The sequence below is a fragment of the Oncorhynchus mykiss genome, chromosome 23 (genome assembly GCF_013265735.2).
Source record: "Oncorhynchus mykiss isolate Arlee chromosome 23, USDA_OmykA_1.1, whole genome shotgun sequence".
Lineage (NCBI taxonomy): Eukaryota > Metazoa > Chordata > Actinopteri > Salmoniformes > Salmonidae > Oncorhynchus > Oncorhynchus mykiss.
This window is the reverse complement of record NC_048587.1, coordinates 27,014,030-27,034,070: the sequence shown is the minus strand read 5'-3', so window position 1 is coordinate 27,034,070 and position 20,041 is coordinate 27,014,030. Positions and strand designations below refer to the sequence as shown.

Sequence of the window (20,041 nt, the reverse complement as noted above, 5' to 3'; positions counted from 1 at the left end):
CACAATTGGCCCAGCGTCGTCCGGGTTTGGCTGGGGTAGGCCGTCATTGTAAATAAGAATTTGCTCTTAACTGACTGGCCTCGTTAAATAAAGGTAAAAAAGAAGGTTCACATATGGGAAAAATCATTGTGGGAATGACGGAGTGTGGTAGAAATGACATTTCATATAAAACAGCTGATGAAAAATACAATTAAACATTTTAATGTGACAGTTGTACATGTTTAATTTTATTGAAGATTTAGAACACACAAATAAACAAAAGTTACATGCCTCAAGGTTTTAAGCATCTTTTAGAACAATTTTGGGACCAATGCATTAGGCAGAAATACATGTACAAGGTTGGAAACACTGGTTGACAAACAAATTATTTTTCACTGGCTGCAGTCTATTGATTTAGACTCATGCGACAGGTGTGTGCTCACTCAAGATTAGGTTTTGCCCTTAATGATCTCTATTGCTTAACGATAGAGCAAATTTCCTACCAGATTGCGCTATCAAGCATCATATGCCGTTTTGTCACTGGATGAGCCTCAGGGACAAGCCCAAGCACATTCTCTGGTTGGTACCATACAATGTCCTCTCTCATTGGCCAAAATAATCGGTTGGCTCCCACATGACTCATCGTCTTGACTAGAGTGCAGCTCCTGCATCAACATCTTGTATAATACCACGGTAAGGGTCTTCATCATATTTCACAACACACCACTTTCCAATAAATCCCTCATGTACTGTATGTCTGTAATGGGCTGTAATGTGCTAGGAGATGGCTGTGGTGCTGTGCAGGTTGAAGTGGAAGGTTGTGCTTTGCCTCTGTTTGTTGAATTATCATGGTCTGTGTGACAAAACAATCGCATACAGTTGCAAGAAAAAGTATGTGAACCCTTTGGAATTACCTGGATTTCTGCATTTAATCTGATCTTCATCTAGGTCACCACAATAGACAAACACAGTCTGCTTAAACTAATAACACACAAACAATTACAAGTTTTCATGTCTTTCCTGAACACACCGTGTAAACATTCACAGTGCAGGGTGGAAAACGTATGTGAACCCTTGGATTTAATAACTGGTTGACCCTCCTTTGGCAGCAATAACCTCAACCAAACATTTTCTTTAGTTGGGGATCAGACCTGCACAACTGTCAGGAGGAATTTTGGAACATTCCTCTTTACAAAGCTGTTTCAGTTCAGCAATATTCTTGGGATGTCTGGTGTGTTGTTGATTTACTTCTGTTTTGGGTCGTTGTCCTGTTGCATAGCCCAACTTCTGTTGAGCTTCAATTGGCGGACAGAAAACCTAACATTCTACTGCAAAATGTCTTGAGAAACTTGGGAATCCATTCTCCGGTCGATGATAGCAAGCTGTCCAGGCCCTGAGGGAGCAAAGCATCCCCAAACCATGATGCTCCCTCCACCATACTTTAAAGCTGGGATGAAGTTTTGATGCTGGTGTGCTGAGCCTTTTTTTCTCCACACATAGTGTTGTGTGTTCCTTCCAAACAACTCAATTGTAGTTTCATCAGTCCACAGAATATTTTGCAAGTAGCGCTGGGGAAAGTCCACGTGCACTTTTGCAAACTTCAGATGTGCAGTAATGTTCTTCAGTGGTGTCCTCCCATGAACACAAATCTTGTTTCTTGTTTTACACATAGTAGACTCGTCAACAGAGATGTGAGCATGTTCTAGAGATTTCTGTAAGTCTTTAGCTGACACTCTAGAACTCTTCTTAACCTAAGAGCATTCTGCGCTGTGCTCTTGGAGTCATCAGGACGCCATTCCTAGGGAGAGTAACAACAGTGCTGAACTTTCTCCATTTATAGACACTTTGTGATAGCGTGGACTGATGAACATCAAGGCTTTTAGAGATATATTTGTAACACATTCCAGCTTTATGCAACTCAACAATTCTTAATCTTAGGTCTTCTGAGATCTCTTTTGTTTGAGGCATGATTCACATCAGGCAATGCTTCTTGTGAATAGCAAACTCAAATTTTGTGAGTGTTTTTTATAGGGCAAGGCAGCTCTAAACAACATCTCCAATCTCGTCTCGTTGATTGGACTCAAAGTTAGCTGACTCCTGACTCCAATGAGCTTTTGGAGAAGTCATTAGCTTAGGGGTTAACATACCTTTTTTTCCAACCAACACTATGAATGTTTAAATGATGTATTCAATATAGACAAGAAAAATAGGTCTACAGATGCACAATCGAGAGCATCCTGTCCGCTCACAACCGTAAGGCTCTCCAGAGGGTAGTGAGGTCTGCACAACGCATCACCGGGGGAAAACTACCTGCTCTCCAGGACAACTACATCACCCGATGTCACAGGAAGGCCAAAATGATCATCAAGGACAACAACCACCCGAGCCACTGCCTGTTCACCCCGCTATCATCCAGAAGGCGAGGTCAGTACAGGTGCATCAAAGCTGGGACCGAGAGACTGAAAAACAGCTTCTATCTCAAGGCCATCAGACTGTTTAACAGCCATCACTAACATTGAGTGGCTGCTGCCAACATACTGACTCAATCTTTAGCCACTTTAATAATTTAAAATGGGATTTAATAAAGTATCACTAGTCACTTTAAACTATGCCACTTTATATAATGTTTACATACCCTACACTACTCATCTCAAATATATATACTGTACTATACCATCTACTGCATCTTGCCTATGCCGTTCTGCCATCGCTCATCCATATATATTTTTATGTACATATTCTTATTCATTCCTTTACACTTGTGTGTATAAGGTAGTTGTTGTGAAATTGTTAGATTATTTGTTAGATATTACTGCATGGTCGGAACTAGAAGCACAAGCATTTCACTACACTCGCATTAAAATCTGCTAACCATGTGTATGTGACAAATACAATTTGATTTGATTTGTCTATTGTTGTGACTTAGATGACGATTAGATCATATTTGATGACCAATTTATGCAGAAATCCAGGTAATTCCAAAGGGTTCACATACTTTTTCTTGCCACTCTAGATCTGGAGTAATTTTAGCGGAAGTAGGTTATTATTCAGTAGCTTTAAGTGTGGTGGTTTATTCGTTGACAGGTATGACTTCATAACCACTCTTTTCTGGATAGTTGATTTTCTGTTTCTTTGGTTTATTTTCTATTTCCTCCTTTTTTTCCCTTTTTTCTCACTTGGAAAGTTGTGAGATGGGTTTCATTTAACCACTTTCTGTTCTCTTTTTGTTTCTAAAGATACTCCTGGTATCTTATAGGATCTTGCTTGATTTTGTTTATATACCGTATGTCCTTGTCCTCTCCTTGGTTGATTTAGGGGAATCTTATAGAAAAATGTAAAATAAATCATTAAAGTCAGCAATAACCATAGTACGTCACATAAATAGACATCTAAATCCCTCAATCATCCGAAAACAATACAAAATGTAATGGTCTTTTTAGCAAATAAGTGTTCAATTTCAAATGAACCATTATCCTTTATGTAATTTGTCCGTCTTTTCATGTCTTAAGGTAAGTAAAAATGTATGAACTAATACATTCTGTCCTAACCATCAGAGTTCATTATGTGTATTTGGTCATAAATAGCAGGATTTCTAGCATGCTAACTACAGTTGAAAAGCTAGCATACAATGTGTCCTAAATACACATAATTAAAAGATCATAAAAAAAAATCTAACATAATTTGTTGAAATTATAGCCTCTTTGGTAATGATGTACAATAGAAAAACATTATCTTCTGAAGTTATAAACTTTTTTTCCCCAATAATTTCCCAGCATCAAAATTGTAATCTCCCTCCATGACATCCATGTTCCCCACTGTCACTACTCATATCCATGGTAACCAAGCACACAAACTATTGAAAAAACATTATTATCATGTAATTTGCTCGTGGTGGTGGTAATGACACAATACTTAGAGACGACTGTACTTTGTGTAACAAAAAGTCATGTATATAGTTTCTATGTATTTGACTCTTTTTAAATAGGTGCATTAAATATTTTCAATTTTTTATTTTCAATATCAAGACTATTGGAAGTGTAATAAACAGCTGCAGAATGTCCGAAGTCTGGGTGTGAGACTTGACAAAAACAGTGCAAAAGAGTGAAATCAGACATGAAATACGTTAGAAGTTAAAATGTTAAGGTTATTTTAGTCTTTATTTAACGTATATGAATAAAAATGAATCTAAATTAAAATGTTATCTTAAAAATCTAACCCCGAGACACAAATCACAAATCACCATTAATTATGATTTTCTAGCAGCTTCACTTGCAGTTACAGGAATAAGAGTCTAGATACACACGAGACCGTAACTCCTAGCAACAACAAAACATCTACATGTCATTCAAAACATCACATGAAACATGGACACTGCATGTTTCTTTGTCATGCCTCGCAGCCAGGTCTGTTTGTGCTTTAGTCAACTTCTCTATCATTTATAGCCATGCTAAACATTCCAAAAGAATGAAAAAGATAAACACTATTTCTATTTTTATTAAAGTTGATAAAGTAATTTAATACAATAATATAATACAATGGGTTCTATCAAAAAAAAATCATTGTCAATAATAAGAAACAATAATGAAATCATTATAATCAGTAAATTCTTCAAGCAGTGTGTGTGCGTGTGTGTGAAAACCAGACTTCACATTCTTGCTTCCTCTGTCCTTCTTTACTCCACTCCTTGCCTTGAAAGTGCATTGGAGCAATGAGGAGGGGAATCTTCCCTCCTCTCCCCCAATGTGCTTTGAGAGGGAGGTGAGGAATGGAGGAAACAAGGGGAGAATCTCAATTGCATTTCCTTCATTCCTAACTTCCTCAAAACCCATTGGATAAGAACGTGAGAAGGGAGGGACCTCTGACCTTCTCATCCAATGAGTTTTGAGAAGGAGACAAGGAGAGAGGATGCAACTAATCAAGGAAATGTAATTGAGATTCTCCAAGGGCAGAGGAAGCAAGTATTTGACAGCTATTAACATTTTTTTGACAGTGCCAGACTGACTGACTGAGCTACCATAATACCCATGGCCTGTCCAGAAACAACCCCTAACCCTCCCATAATACCCATGGCCTGTCCAGAAACAACCCCTAACCCTACCATAATACCCATGGCCTGTCCAGAAACAACCCCTAACCCTACCATAATACCCATGGCCTGTCCAGAAACAACCCCTAACCCTACCATAATACCCATGGCCTGTCCAGAAACAACCCCTAACCCTACCATAATACCCATGGCCTGTCCAGAAACAACCCCTAACCCTACCATAATATCCATGGCCTGTCCAGAAACAACCCCTAGCCCCTACTGCCCAGAGTCTAGACACTTCTGGAAATCTGAGCGGGATTGATGGGTGGTGACATGATGAGCGCTCCACCTTAACCTCTGATAGGCTTGATGGAATTTTGGTGGTATTGCTTACGCCTGTCCAATTCTCTCAGATCTCCACAAGTGTCTAGGGGTTGTTTCTAGACAGGACCCCACAACCCTTCAAGTGTGTGGTGGACCTACATCATGACACTTGAGGCACTGGTTGGATGTTTAATTCCATTGCTATACACACATATATTTGCACAGATGTAAGCTGGACACAGCCACAGCGAAATAGATACTGTTGTTTTGGCTGTATAGCATCATTTAATAAGATCACCAATGGTTTTCTAGGTAGCTAGGATATATTAGTCAGCTAACATTTAGAGTAATAACAGATGATTAAGTCAATACACACTAAATAGTATGCAGAAATCTTACCTTATCTTGCCACTATGGCACGGTATGGGCAGAAATGAATCAATTAATGAATAGATAATAGATTAATAGAATGGCGTTAGAATGGTAATGACCAACTTTGAAAGGACAGGAAGTGTTGGCTGTGCACTTGACCAGGCATTCCACATTTAACCACACCCACATTTGAACATTGAAATATTAAGTTGTTTTTTGGCATGCAAAAACTTGGAAAATAAACGATCAAAACGTACACGGACTGTAATTTTACCTTAAGAATCCTGATTTAATGTTGTCCATAAAGTAGGCTAATTATATTAACAACGGTAACAACATACACACCAAAATGTTCCGTCAGTCCTGGAGATCAGTACTGGAGATTAATTCCTGCACTTTGGCTGTTAAATCGTTTGCAGTATCACACAAGGTCTTTATCACTCGACTGTCATTCATAAAATTCTTTACTGAATCAGCTTATGTTGTGCGATAATATCCCCACATACTGTAACTAAACAGCTATCAAACACGCATAAACAACTATTATGCGTAATTATTGAAGAACCCTGTTAATGACAGTATCGATTTTTGTTTTATTAATCGTATGAAAATTAATCTTTCTTTTGAAAGTATTGGATTTTGCAATTACATACATTATTTTGGTTATGTGTGCCCATGAAAACTGTTTTCACACCGTAACATAGGGAGATATTAAACTTTAAGAGTTTACAGTACACTTCCGAGATCTCCATACAAAAAATCTAATCAAATCAAATTGTATTTGTCACATACACATGGTTAGTAGATGTTAGCGAAATGCTTGTGCTTCTAGTTCCGACCATGCAGTAATATCTAACAAATAATCTAACCATTTCACAACAACTACTACACAAGTGTAAAGAATTGAATAAAAATATGTACATAAAAATATATATGGATGAGCGATGGCCGAACGGCATAGGCAAGAAGCAGTAGATGGTATAGAGTACAGTATATACATATGAGATGAGTAATGTAGGGTATGTAAACATTATATAAAGTGGCATTGTTTAAAGTGGCTAGTGATACATTCATTACATAAATGTTTCCATTATTAAAGTGGCTGGAGTTGAGTCAGTATGTTGGCAGCAGCCACTCAATGTTAGTGATGGCTGTTGAACAGTCTGATGGCCTTGAGATAGAAGCTGTTTTTCAGTCTCTCGGTCCCTGCTTTGATGCACCTGTACTGACCTCGCCTTCTGGATCATAGTGGGGTGAACAGGCAGTGGCTCGGGTGGTTGTTGTCCTTGATGATCGTTTTGGCCTTCCTGTGACATCGGGTGGTGTAGGTGTCCTGGAGGGCAGGTAGATTGCCCCCGGTGATGTGTTGTGCAGACCTCACTACCCTCTGGAGAGCCTTACGGTTGTGGGCGGAGCAGTTGCGGCGGTGACACAGCCCGACAGGAAGCTCTCGATTGTACATCTGTAGTGTTTTTGGTGACAAGTCGAATTTGAAGGTTGAAAAGGCACTGCTGCGCCTTCTTCACCAAGCTGTTTGTGTGGGTGGACCAATTCAGTTTGTCGTTGACGTGTACACAGAGGAACTTAAAACCTTCCACTCTCTCAGCTACTGTCCTGTCGATGTGGATAGGGGGGTGCTCCCTCTGCTATTTCCTGAAGTCCGAGATCATCTCCTTTGATTTGTTGACGTTGAGTATGAGGTTATTTTCCTGACACCACACTCCGTGGGTCCTCACCTCCTCCCTGTAGGCCGTCTCATTGTTGTTGGTAACAAGCCTACCACTGTAGTGTCGTCTGCAAACTTGGTGATCGAGTTGGAGGCGTGCATGACCACGCAGTCATGGGTGAACAGGGAGTACAGGAGAGGGCTGAGAACGCATCCTTGTGGGGCCCCAATGTTGAGGATCAGCGGGGTGGAGATGTCGTTACCTACCCTCACCACCTGGGGGCGGCACGTCAGGAAGTCCAGGACCCAGATGCACAGGACGGGGTCGAGACCCAGCTTAATGGCGAGTTTGGAGGGTACTACGGTATAAAATGTTGAGCTGTATTCGATGAACAGCATTCTTATATAGGTATTCATCTTGCCCAGATGGGTTAGGGCAGTGTGCAGTGTGATTGTGATTGCGTCGTCCGTGGACATATTGGGGCGGTAAGCAAATTGGAGTGGGTCTAGGGTGTCAGGTAGGATGGAGGTGATATGGTCCTTGACTAGTCTCTCATGATGTCGGAAGTGAGTGCTACGGGGCTAGTCATTTAGCTCAGTTACCTTAGCTTTCTTGGGAACAGGAACAATGGTGGCCCTCTTGAAGCATGTGGGAACAGCAGACTGTGATAAGGCTTGATTGAATATGTCCATAAACACACCAGCCAGCTGGTCTGCGCATGCTCTGAGAATGCGGCTTGGGATGCCGTCTGGGCCGGCAGCCTTAAGAGGGTTAACACGTTTAAATGTTTTACTCACGTTGGCTGCAGTGAAGGAGAGCCCGCAGGTTTTGGTAGCGGGCCGTGTCAGTGTCACTGTATTGTCCTCAAAGTGAGCAAAGAAGTTGTTTAGTTTGTCTGGGAGCAAGACATCGTGGCCCGCGACGGGGCTGGTTTTTCTTTTATTGTCCGTGATTGATTGTAGACCCTGCCACATACCTCTCGTGTCTGAGCAGTTGAATTGTGACTCTACTTTGTCTCTATACTGATGCTTAGCTTGTTTGATTGCCTTGCAGAGGGAATAGCTACACTGTTTGTATTAGGTCATGTTTCCGGTCACCTTGCCCTGATTAAAAACAATGGTTCACGCTTTCAGTTTTGCACGAATGCTGCCATCAATCCATGGTTTCTGATTGGGGAATGTTTTAATAGACGCTATGGGTACAACATCACCGATGCACTTGCTAATAAACTCGCTCACCGAATCAGCGTATTCATCAATGTTGTTGTTCGACGGTTTGCTGTGATTATGATCAAAGAAAATTGTCTAGGTAGATAATGAGGTCGGCATTTGATTGTGAGGAAGTCAGGCGAACAAAAGGACTTGAGTTCCTGTATGTTGTTATGATCACACCACATCTCGTTAATCAGAAGGCATACACCCCCGCCCTTCTTCTTAACAGAAAGATGCTTGTTTCTGTCGGCGCGATGTGTGAAGAAACCAAGTGGCTGTACCGACTCCGATAGCGTGTCTCGAGTGAGCCATGTTTCCGTGAAACATAGAACGTTACAGTCTCTGATGTCTCACTGGAAGGCAACCCTTACGTCTACCTTGTTGTCAAGAGACTGGACATTGGCGAGTAGTATGCTTCGGAGCGTTGCACGATCTACGGAGCCTGACCAGAAGACCGCTCCGTCTGCCCCTTATGCGGCGCTGTTGTTTTGGGTCGCCGTCTGGGATCCGATCCATTGTCCTGGGTGGTGGGCCAAACAGAGGATCCGCTTCGGGAAAGTCATATTCATGGTCGTAATGTTGGTGAGTTGACGTTGCTCTTTTATCCAATAGTTCCTCCTGACTGTATGTAATAAAACCTAAGATTTCCTGGGGTAACAATGTAAGATATAACACATAAAACAACAAAATACTGCATCGGATCGCGAAGCAAGGCGGCCATCTCTGTCGGCACTGGATGTTACAAGAAAAGAATCCGACAGCAATATCCAGGAATTTCACAAGGTCAATGTGTAATTTACAGTTGAACCCTGAAGTTTACTTACACCTTAGCCAAATACATTCAAACTCAGTTTTTCACAATTCTTGACATTTAATCATTGTAAAAAAATCCCTGTTTTAGGTCAGTTATGATCACCATTTTATTTTAAGAATGTGAAATGTCAGAATAATAGTGGAGAGAATAATTTATTTCAGCTTTTATTTATTTCATCACATTCCCAGTGGGTCAGAAGTTAACTCAATTAGTATTTGGTAGCATTGCCTTTAAATTGTTTAACTTGGATCAAATGTTTTGAGAAGCCTTCCATAAGCTTCCCACAATAAGTTGGGTGAATTTTGGCCCATTCCTCCTGACAGAGCTGGGGTAACCGAGTCAGGTTTGTAGGCCTGTTTGCTCGCACACACTTTTTCAGTTCTGCCTACAAATTTTCTATACGCTTGAAGTCAGGGCTTTGTGATGGCCACTCCAATACCTTAACCTTGTTGTCCTTTAGCTATTTTGCCACAACTTTGGAAGTATGTTTGGGGTCATTGTCCATTTGGAAGACCCATTTACGACCAAGCTTTAACTTCCTGACTGATTTCTTGAGATGGATAGGGGCCAGTATTCGGAAGTTTGGATGAATGAGGTGCCCAATGTAAGCTGCCTGTTACTCAGGCCTAGAAGCTAGGATATGCATATTGGGATTATTGGATAGAAAACACTCCACAGTTTCCAAAACTGTTGAAATAATGTCTGTGAGTATAACAGAACTGATATAGCAGGCGAAAACCTGAGGCAATCCATCCGGGATTTTATTTTGGGGGGGCTCACCACTCATTATAATGGCTGTCTATGGAATATAAAAGGAATACCTCCCAGATTGCAGTTCCTAGGGCTTCAAGTAGATGTCAACAGTCTTTAAAAAGAGTTTCAGGCTTGTGTTTTGAAAAATTTGCTACAATTTGTAGTTTTTCTAAGTGGCTCCCATTTTGGCTGTAGTGTTTGTAGAGTGCTCCAGTGAGAGCGCGCACTTCATTCTTAATCTCCGGTAATGAACATACTATTCTCCGTCTTAAATTGTATAATTTATTTACATATTAGGGTACCTGAAGGATTGATTAGAAATGTTGTTTGGGATTCATTTTCTATGCATTTTGAATGAGTGAAACCGGTGGATTACTGAATGAAGCGCGCCAACTGATCTTACTTTTTTGAGATATAAAGAAGGACTTTATTGAACAAAACTACCATTTGTGATGTAGCTGGGACCCTTTAGATTGCAAACAGAGGAAGATCTTCAAAGGTAAGTGATTCATTTTATCGCTATTTCTGACTTTCGTCTGCTTGGTTGGAAAATGTTTTCAATGCTTTTGAACGCGGGGCGCTGTCCTCAGATTATCGCATTGTATGCTTTCGCCGTAAATCCTTTTTGAAATCTGACAAAGTGTCTGGAGTAACAAGAAGTTAAGCTTTTAACCGATGTATAACAGTTGTATTTTCATGAATGTTTAATATTACAAATTTTGTATTTTGAATTTCATGCTCTGCAATTTCACCAGACGTTGTCGAGGCCGGGCGTTAGCGGTATGCCTTTCCCAAAGTTAAGCCACAACTTTGGAAGTATGCTTGGGGTCATTGTCCATTTGGAAGACCCATTTGCGACCAAGCTTGAGATGTTGCTTCAATATATCCACATAATTTTCCTGCCTCATCCTACCATCTATTTTATGAAGTGCACCAGTCCCTCCTGCAGCAAAGCACCGCCACAACATGATTCTGGAGGTTGCAAGCAACCCCTTTTTTCCTCCAAACATAACGATGGTCATTATGGCCAAAGCGGTCTATTTCTGTTTCATCAGACCAGAGGACATTTCTCCAACAAGTACGATCTTTGTCTCCATGTGCAGCTGGAAACAGTAGTCCGGCTTTTTTATTGCGGTTTTGGAGCAGTGACTTCTTCCTTCCTTTCAGGTTATGTCGATATAAACTTATTTTACTGTGGTTATAGATACTTTTGTACCTGTTTCCTCCAGCATCTTCATAGGATCATTTGCTGTTGTTCTGGGATTGATTTGCACTTTTCGCACCAAAGTATGTTCATCTCTAGGAGACAGAACGCGTCTCCTTCCTGAGCGGTATGACGGCTGCGTGGTCCCATGGTGTTTATACTTGCATACAATTGTTTGTACAGATGAATGTGGTACCTCCAGGTGTTTGGAAATTGCTTCCAAGGATGAACCAGACGTGTGGAAGTCTACAATTATTTTTCTGAGGTCGTGGCTGATTTTCCATGATGTCAAGCAAAGAGGCACTGAGTTTGAAGGTAGGCCTTGAAATACATACAAAAACTGTAACATAAATGCAAGGAAAGCAAGGTAGTGTTTTGTCTCAAATTTGTGAAGACTCCAAGCATGAGAATGGGTTTAAACATACTGTATGTTTTGATTCAACTCATGAATTACATTGAATGTATCTATGTTCCCCCTTTATACTGTATCTTAATGTACTCACAATAAAAAAGGCAAATTATTATTAATTACTTTGTAATAGCTCCAAACAGAGAAAAATAAATGCTCACTGGTACCCTAGTTAATTAGAAAGACCCATGTGTCTGTTTGAGCATACTATTGTGTGTGTGTGTGTGTGTGTGTGTGTGTGTGTGTGTGTGTGTGTGTGTGTGTGTGTGTGTGTGTGTGTGTGTGTGTGTGTGTGTGTGTGTACTGTGGTTGGTGGTTAGGTCAACATAAAAGTGTACTCTGGAAGCACATAAACGCTAATAAAAAGACATCAAGGTACGTTAGAAACATGCTTTTTCCCCATTAGCATTGGGACATCAGAGGACTTACGGTCCTTCTCAGCAAATCAGCCTAAATCAATGCAAAGGTGCCCAGCTGGTCTAAGTCATGGCACAGAGCACAGTGTTTGGTATTCACTAAGTGCTTGGCATTTATTGATGTTAAAGCCCATTTGGAAGACCATTTACGCAATGTCAGGTCAACAAAGAAACAGGTAAAAAAACAGCTTTGGCTTCCGAAGTGCTGTGAATGCAATAATTAATAATTATTTGGCCAATAATGTATAAAACCCCTCAGATAGAAACAAAGTGGCATGGTGTGAGAGCTTTTATACTGTTTACGAGTCTAAATATGGAAGAAGTCAGAGTGGAAGTGTTATTGGTTTTAATCCATGTCTGTCCGTACATTGGCATCTAATGCAACTGCGATGAAGCAAACTGAATAAATGTGATGTATAAATACAATAATGCACTATTGATCTCACCTCATTGGCATAAACCCAGTGGCTGTCCTTGGATGCCAGGTTGGTTTCCACAGCCTGCATAGAGATAGAAAGAGGGGGGAAGGAGAGAAGAAGGAAATTAGGATAAAGAAAATAGAGATTTAATGCATTTCCCCAAATAATCCTATAACAACATAAGAGTAGGGAGTCCAAACTCAAGTACACAAGCTTGAATAGGCCACCATAGCCGTGGGAAGTAGGGGTGCTGAGGGTTCTGCAGCACCCCTTGAAAAATCTGAATTGCTATGTGGTTCATCATGGTTACTCATAATAAGTAAGTGCTCCTGTCACGTCCTGACCTTAGTTCCTTTTGTATGTCTCTATTTTGGTTTGGTCAGGGCGTGAGTTGGGGTGGGCATTCTATGTGTTTTTTCTATGTTTTCTATTTCTATGTGTTTGGCCTGGTATGGTTCCCAATCAGAGGCAGCTGCCAATCGTTGTCTCTGATTGAGAACCATACTTAGGTAGCCTTTTCCCACCTGTGTTTTGTGTGTGTGTTTGTGTGCACCTCGGTTGCGTCACGGTCTTTGCTGTTTACCTGTTTGTTTTTTGGTTATTTCGTTTTCACTTTCATTAAAAGATGTGGAACTACATGCATGCTGCGCCTTGGTTGATTTATGACAGGGAGTTTGAGGATAGCGAGCGTGACAGCTCCATCTTAATGGCTAAGAAAGGCACAGTATAGCTCTTTCACATATCACATGACTATTCACGCATTACATTTGTCATGGTTACCATATCTATGTTTGTCCTCATCTGTAAATGGTTGTCATTACCTTCCAAATGATCCCTTTTGCCATACTGAAATTTAGAGCCCCATATCATCCTTACATACAGTATAACTTAAAAGCCTTCACCATTTTACCTAACAACAGCGTGCTCATCAATAATAGCACCCAGCACAGCCTGAAAGCTGCAGATCGATCTTTTAACCATGGAAGAGTCATGATTTTGATTTCAATGCAGCGCATTTCCAGCTTGGTCTCATTGAATATTGCAGAGGCTCCTGAACACAAGAGTAATATTTACCTCCACGGTTGAATGCTCCATTTCTTACTCACTCTGAAATTATAGGGGCCATATGCCATCCAACCACACTTGCATTCAAAGAGATAGCCCGTCGCTATCGTTAGAAACACAGAAATATAGGAAACAGTTACTGAACTTAGTTTCCCATGACAGATTTATTCAGCAATGTAAAAACAATGAGCACTGTGTCACTAGATCATATCCTGGGGCTGAGAGCTGGAGACAAATAATCTCCCACCAAGATGTAGGCAACAGGGTCTATGGTAGTGGGTACTGCAATGAAAATAGGGTGTTGTAGCCAAGGAGAAAGAGCAGGGGAGCTCCATTGCACTGTAGGTATCAGGTAGCTTATTAGCAGGTGAAAGCACGGGTGTTTCCGGGCTTGTTGGTTGTTAGATAAGCATCGACCTGAGTTGTTCCAGGAATTTGACGTCATCAAGTCAAATGGATAATGAGGTTCAGGAACCATTTTTAGACTAATTGTCTGTGTGAGAGTGACTGCTGTTTGTCTGTAGTACTTCAACTATGAATCAAACATTTTGTCTAAACTGTAAGTTTGATTAGGTTACAAGTATTATCACATTATTGGCAATGACATCAACTCGTGTCCTACAGAACACGTCTCATCAACACCTCTTGCCAGACATTCAGTTGTTTTTTTTATTTTTATTGTTCACTTGAAGAGATGATGCAAAATGAAGCTTTGGAGACAAATATGATTTCAGGCTAGAAATCAGACCCAGCAGCAGCAACATCAGATAGCTATTATATGCTATAACGTTAATGTAACTGAATCTCACAATTAGATCTAGTAAGATCTAGAATCAGAGAAGTGAGGCACACTGAGGCATGTCTCTAGAGTTAACACAGATAATTATATAATATAGATATTTATGACTTTAAAATGGAGTTACTAGTAAGGGGATTTGAGGTCTCAACAAAGCTAACATTTATTGATGCATATGTTCAGAGTTGGATGGGTACTTCCATATGCCCATGGGCTATTCAATATCAATTTGAGATATTTATGCAGTAATGCACTGAGATTAATTCCTGAAGGATTTACAGTGATGCTACTACATTATACATGAAGCTTCTTGGCATTGAATATGAGGTTAAGGAATCATCAATTGTGTCTATATTCACAATGCAATGGCTGCCAATTCTAATATTTCGACACTAACTGGTGTTTTGACCAATCAGATCAGATATTTTGCCAATAATTAGCCTGCCTATGTAGCCAATGTACATTCTAAACATTTATCTGTGTCTTGTGGATCGCTTGTTTGAGTATTAAAACAAAGACCTACAAGCTCATTTGTTTCATCTTTAAAACATAATCACTCAGGCTCTCTCTATTTTAGGTTTTTGGTCATGATGTGCAAAAATTAATTATGCCTTCAAATTAAAGTTAATCTCTGCATCCCATGGTTGATATCAGACTTGATTAAACAAAACACTCACTTTTAATTTAGCATCAGAGCAGATGCATTTCAGCAGCAATGTTTCGGTCCTTAGGGCCTAGTTTTCTAAAAGTGAACCCTCCTGGTGTTCTATTCATTCCATTTCTATGCATTTAATACTATCCGATAGCCGAAATCTGGATAGATAACTTTAGAAAAACTGGGCACTGAGCTTCTCAAGCTGCATGTCAAGAGCAGTGAGAATGTTTATTTCTATATGTTTCACACATTGAGACAAGCACAATTAGCTAGGTTTATTTTATTGACAATTTTCAATAATTTGGGAAATAACATCAGGTGTGAGCTTGTTTTGGTTCCCCATATCTCACCTATTGTATGTTTTCAACTTAACTGTTCTAGAACCTCTTAGCTCAAGTTGGAGAAAATAACCCTTTATTCTAAAAAATATTCCAGGACTATAACAAAAACCATAATGATTAACCTAATTAATACATGTATTGATTGACCTTTACATGCTCCAGCCAGGGAGGTTATTGTTATATTCCTGGAATATTATTGGAATAAAGGATTATTATCTCCAACTTGCGCTAACAGGTATTCCACCTCATTTGGATCATTCAACAGGCAAAATAAATCTTACCCTATTGTACAGTGTATTCAGAAAGTATTCAGATCCACATTATGTTACGTTACAGCCTTATTCTAAAATGTATTAAATATTTTTTTCCCCTCTCAATCTACACACAATACCACATCATGACAAATCAAAAACAGGTTAAAAAAAAAAAAAAAAAGAACAGGACCCCAATGCAGGAAAAGAAGCATCTTTGGCAGCCATTATGGCCTAGAGTATTCTTAGGTATGGCGCTACAAGCTTGGCACACCTGTATTTGGGGAGTTTCTCCCATTCTTCTCTGCAGATCCTCTCAAACTCTATCAGGTTGGATGGGGAGCGTCCCTACACAGCTATTTTCAGGTCTCTCTAGAGATGTTCGATCGGGTTCAAGTCCGGGCTCTGGCTGGGCCACTCAAGAACATTCAGAGACTTGTCACAAAGCCACTCCTGTGTTGTCTTGGCTCTGTGCTTAGGGTCGTTGTCCTGTTGGAAGGTGAACCTTCACCCTCAGTCTGAAGTCTTGAGCGCTCTGGAGCAGGTTTTTATCAAGGATCTCTCTGTAATTTGCTCCATTCATCTTTCTCTCAATCCTGACTAGTCTTCCAGTCCCTGCCGCTGAAAAACATCCCCACAGCATGATGCTACCACCACCATGCTTCACCGTATGGGCGGTGCCAGGGTTCCTCCAGACGTGACGCCTGGTATTCAGTCCAAAGAGTTAAATCTTGTTTCTCTTGGTTTCATCAGACCAGAGAATCTTGTTTCTTATGGTCTGAGAGTCCTTTAGGGGCCTTTTGGAAAACTGCAAGCTGGCTGTCATGTGCCTTTTACTGAGGAGTGGCTTCCATCTGGCCACTCCACCACCAGGCCTGACTGGTGGAGTGCTGCAGAGATGGTTGTCCTTCTGGAAGGTTCTCCCATCTCCAGAGCTCTGTCAGAGGACCATCAGGTTCTTGGTCACCTCCCTGACTAAGGCCATTCTCCCCCGATTGCTCAGTTTGGCTCGTGCGGCCAGCTGTTTGAAGAGTCTTGGTGGTTCCAAACTTCTTCCATATAAGAATGATGAAGGCCACTTTGTTATTGGGAACCTTCAATGCTGCAGAAATTGTTTTATACCCGTCCCCAGATCTGTGCATCAACAGAATCCTGTCTCAGAGCTCTACAGACAATTCCTTTGACCTCATGGCTTAGTTTTTGCTCTGACAGGCACTGTAAACTGGTGGGACCTTATATAGACATGTGTGTGTACCTTTCCAAATCATTTCCAATCAATTTAATTTACCACAGGTGGACTCCAATCAAGTTGTAGAAACATCTCAAGGGATGATCAATGGAAAAAGGGATGCACCTGAGCTCAATTTCGACTCTCATAGCAATTAATAAGGCTGTAACATAACAAAATGTGGAAAATGTCATGTACTGTCATGTTGTCTTGTCTCTGTCCTTTCCCTTCACCCTGTCTCCCTCTGCTGGTCGTTGTTAGGTTACCTTTTCTCCCCCGCTTTCTCCCAGCTGTTCCTTGTCTCCTCTAACTACCCATTCACCCCGTTTCCCACCTGTTCCCTTTTTCCCTCTGATTAGGTCCCTATATCTCTCTCTGTTTCTGCTCCTGTCCTTGTCGGATTCTTGTTTGTTTGTGTCATTCATGCCTGAACCAGACTGTCGTCATGTTTGCTGTAACCTTGTCCTGTCCTGTCGGAATCTGCCGGTCCATCTGAGCCTACCTATGTTTGGTAATTAAAGAAGCTCTGTTTAAGTTGATTCGCTTTTGGGTCCTCATTCACGCACCGTAACAGAAGAATCCGACCAAGAATGGACCCAGCGACTTCGGATCCTCTCCACTCAGCCGTCGAGATCCAGGGAGCGATGCTAGGCAGACACAAGCAGGAATTGTCTGCTGCTCGACATGCCGTTGAGACCCTGGCCACCCAAGTCTCCAACCTCACAGAACAGGTTCACCATCTCCGCCTCGATCCACCGGCCACTTCCAGGGCTTTCGAATCTCCGGAGCCCAGAATCAATAACCCGCCGTGTTACTCTGGGGAGCCCACTGAATGCCGCTCGTTCCTCACCCAGTGTGATATTGTGTTTTCTCTCCAGCCCAACACTTACTCCAGGAGCACTGCTCGTGTCGCCTACGTCATATCTCTCCTTATTGGACGGGCTCGTGAGTGGGGCACGGCAATCTGGGAGGCAAGGGCTGAGTGTACTAACCAGTATCAAGACTTTAAGGAGGAGATGATACGGGTTTTTGATCGATCTGTTTTTGGGGAGGAGGCTTCCAGGGCCCTGTCTTCCCTATGTCAAGGCAATCGATCCATAACAGACTACTCTATTGAGTTTCGCACTCTTGCTGTCTCCAGTGGCTGGAACGAGCCGGCCTTGCTCGCTCGTCTTCTGGAGGGTTTCCGCGCAGAGGTAAAGGATGAGATTCTCTCCCGGGAGGTTCCTTCCAGCGTGGATTCCTTGATTGAACTCGCTATTCGCATTGAGCGACGGGTTGATCTTCGTCACCGAGCTCGTGGAAAGGAGCTCGCGCTCTCCGTCGCCTCCCTCTCCGCATCACTACCATCTTCCTCTGCCGGCTCGGGTGCTGAGCCCATGCAGCTGGGAGGTATCCGCATCTCGACTGAGGAGAGGGAACGAAGAATCACCAACCGCCTCTGTCTCTATTGCGGTTCCGCTGGTCATTTTGTCACTTCATGTCCAGTAAAAGGCCAGAGCTCGTCAGTAAGCGGAGGGCTACTGGTGAGCGCTACTACTCCTGTCTCTCCTTCAAGATCCTGCACTACCTTGTCGGTCCATCTACGCTGGACCGGTTCGTCAGCTTCCTGCAGTGCCTTAATAGACTCTGGGGCGGAGGGCTGTTTTATGGACGAGACCTGGGCTCGGGAACATGACATTCCTCTCAGACAGTTAAAGGAGCCCACGGCCTTGTTCGCCCTGGATGGTAGTCCTCTCCCCAGGATTCAGCGTGAGACGCTACCTTTAACCCTCACTGTTTCTGGTAATCATAGTGAAACCATTTCTTTTTTAATTTTTCGTTCACCTTTTACACCTGTTGTTTTGGGCCATCCCTGGCTAGTTTGTCATAATCCTTCCATTAATTGGTCTAGTAATTCTATCCTCTCCTGGAACGTCTCTTGTCATGTGAAATGTTTAATGTCTGCTATCCCTCCTGTTTCCTCTGTCTCTTCTTCACAGGAGGAGCCTGGTGATTTGACAGGGGTGCCGGAGGAATATCACGATCTGCGCACGGTGTTCAGTCGGTCCAGGGCCACCTCTCTTCCTCCACACCGGTCGTATGATTGTAGTATTGATCTCCTTCCGGGAACCACCCCCCCCCCGGGGTAGACTATACTCTCTGTCGGCTCCCGAACGTAAGGCTCTCGAAGATTATTTGTCTGTAGCTCTTGACGCCGGTACCATAGTCCCCTCCTCCTCTCCCGCCGGAGCGGGGTTTTTTTTTTGTCAAGAAGAAGGACGGGTCTCTGCGCCCCTGCATAGATTATCGAGGGCTGAATGACATAACAGTGAAGAATCGTTATCCGCTTCCTCTTATGTCTTCAGCCTTCGAGATCCTGCAGGGAGCCAGGTTTTTCACTAAGTTGGACCTTCGTAACGCTTACCATCTCGTGCGCATCAGGGAGGGGGACGAGTGGAAGACGGCGTTTAACACTCCGTTAGGGCACTTTGAATACCGGGTTCTTCCTTTCGGCCTCGCTAACGCTCCAGCTGTCTTTCAGGCATTAGTCAATGATGTCCTGAGAGACATGCTGAACATCTTTGTTTTCGTTTACCTTGACGATATCCTGATTTTTTCACCGTCACTCCAGATTCATGTTCAGCACGTTCGACGTGTCCTCCAGCGCCTTTTAGAGAATTGTCTTTTTGTGAAGGCTGAGAAGTGCACTTTTCATGCCTCCTCCGTCACATTTCTCGGTTCTGTTATTTCCGCTGAAGGCATTAAGATGGATCCCGCTAAGGTCCAAGCTGTCATTGATTGGCCCGTCCCTAAGTCACGCGTCGAGCTGCAGCGCTTTCTCGGCTTCGCGAACTTCTATCGTCGTTTCATCCGTAATTTCGGTCAGGTGGCAGCTCCTCTCACAGCCCTTACTTCTGTCAAGACGTGCTTTAAGTGGTCCGTTTCCGCCCAGGGAGCTTTTGATCTCCTCAAGAATCGTTTTACATCCGCTCCTATCCTTGTTACACCTGACGTCTCTAGACAGTTCGTTGTCGAGGTTGACGCGTCAGAGGTGGGAGTGGGAGCCATCCTTTCTCAGCGCTCCCTCTCTGACGACAAGGTCCACCCATGCGCGTATTTTTCTCA

At 42.3% G+C, this 20,041-nt stretch overlaps 1 protein-coding gene across 1 annotated transcript in view; it reads right to left on the bottom strand.

Moving 5' to 3' along the window:
- The window catches only part of LOC110502511 (glutamate receptor ionotropic, delta-1), a 450,947-nt gene that overhangs the window by 112,435 nt on the left and 318,471 nt on the right, over positions 1-20,041 (bottom strand). The window contains exon 5 of the mRNA XM_036960054.1: positions 12,625-12,678. Coding sequence (XP_036815949.1) covers positions 12,625-12,678 — 54 coding nt within the window. The remainder of the gene's footprint in view (positions 1-12,624; positions 12,679-20,041) is intronic.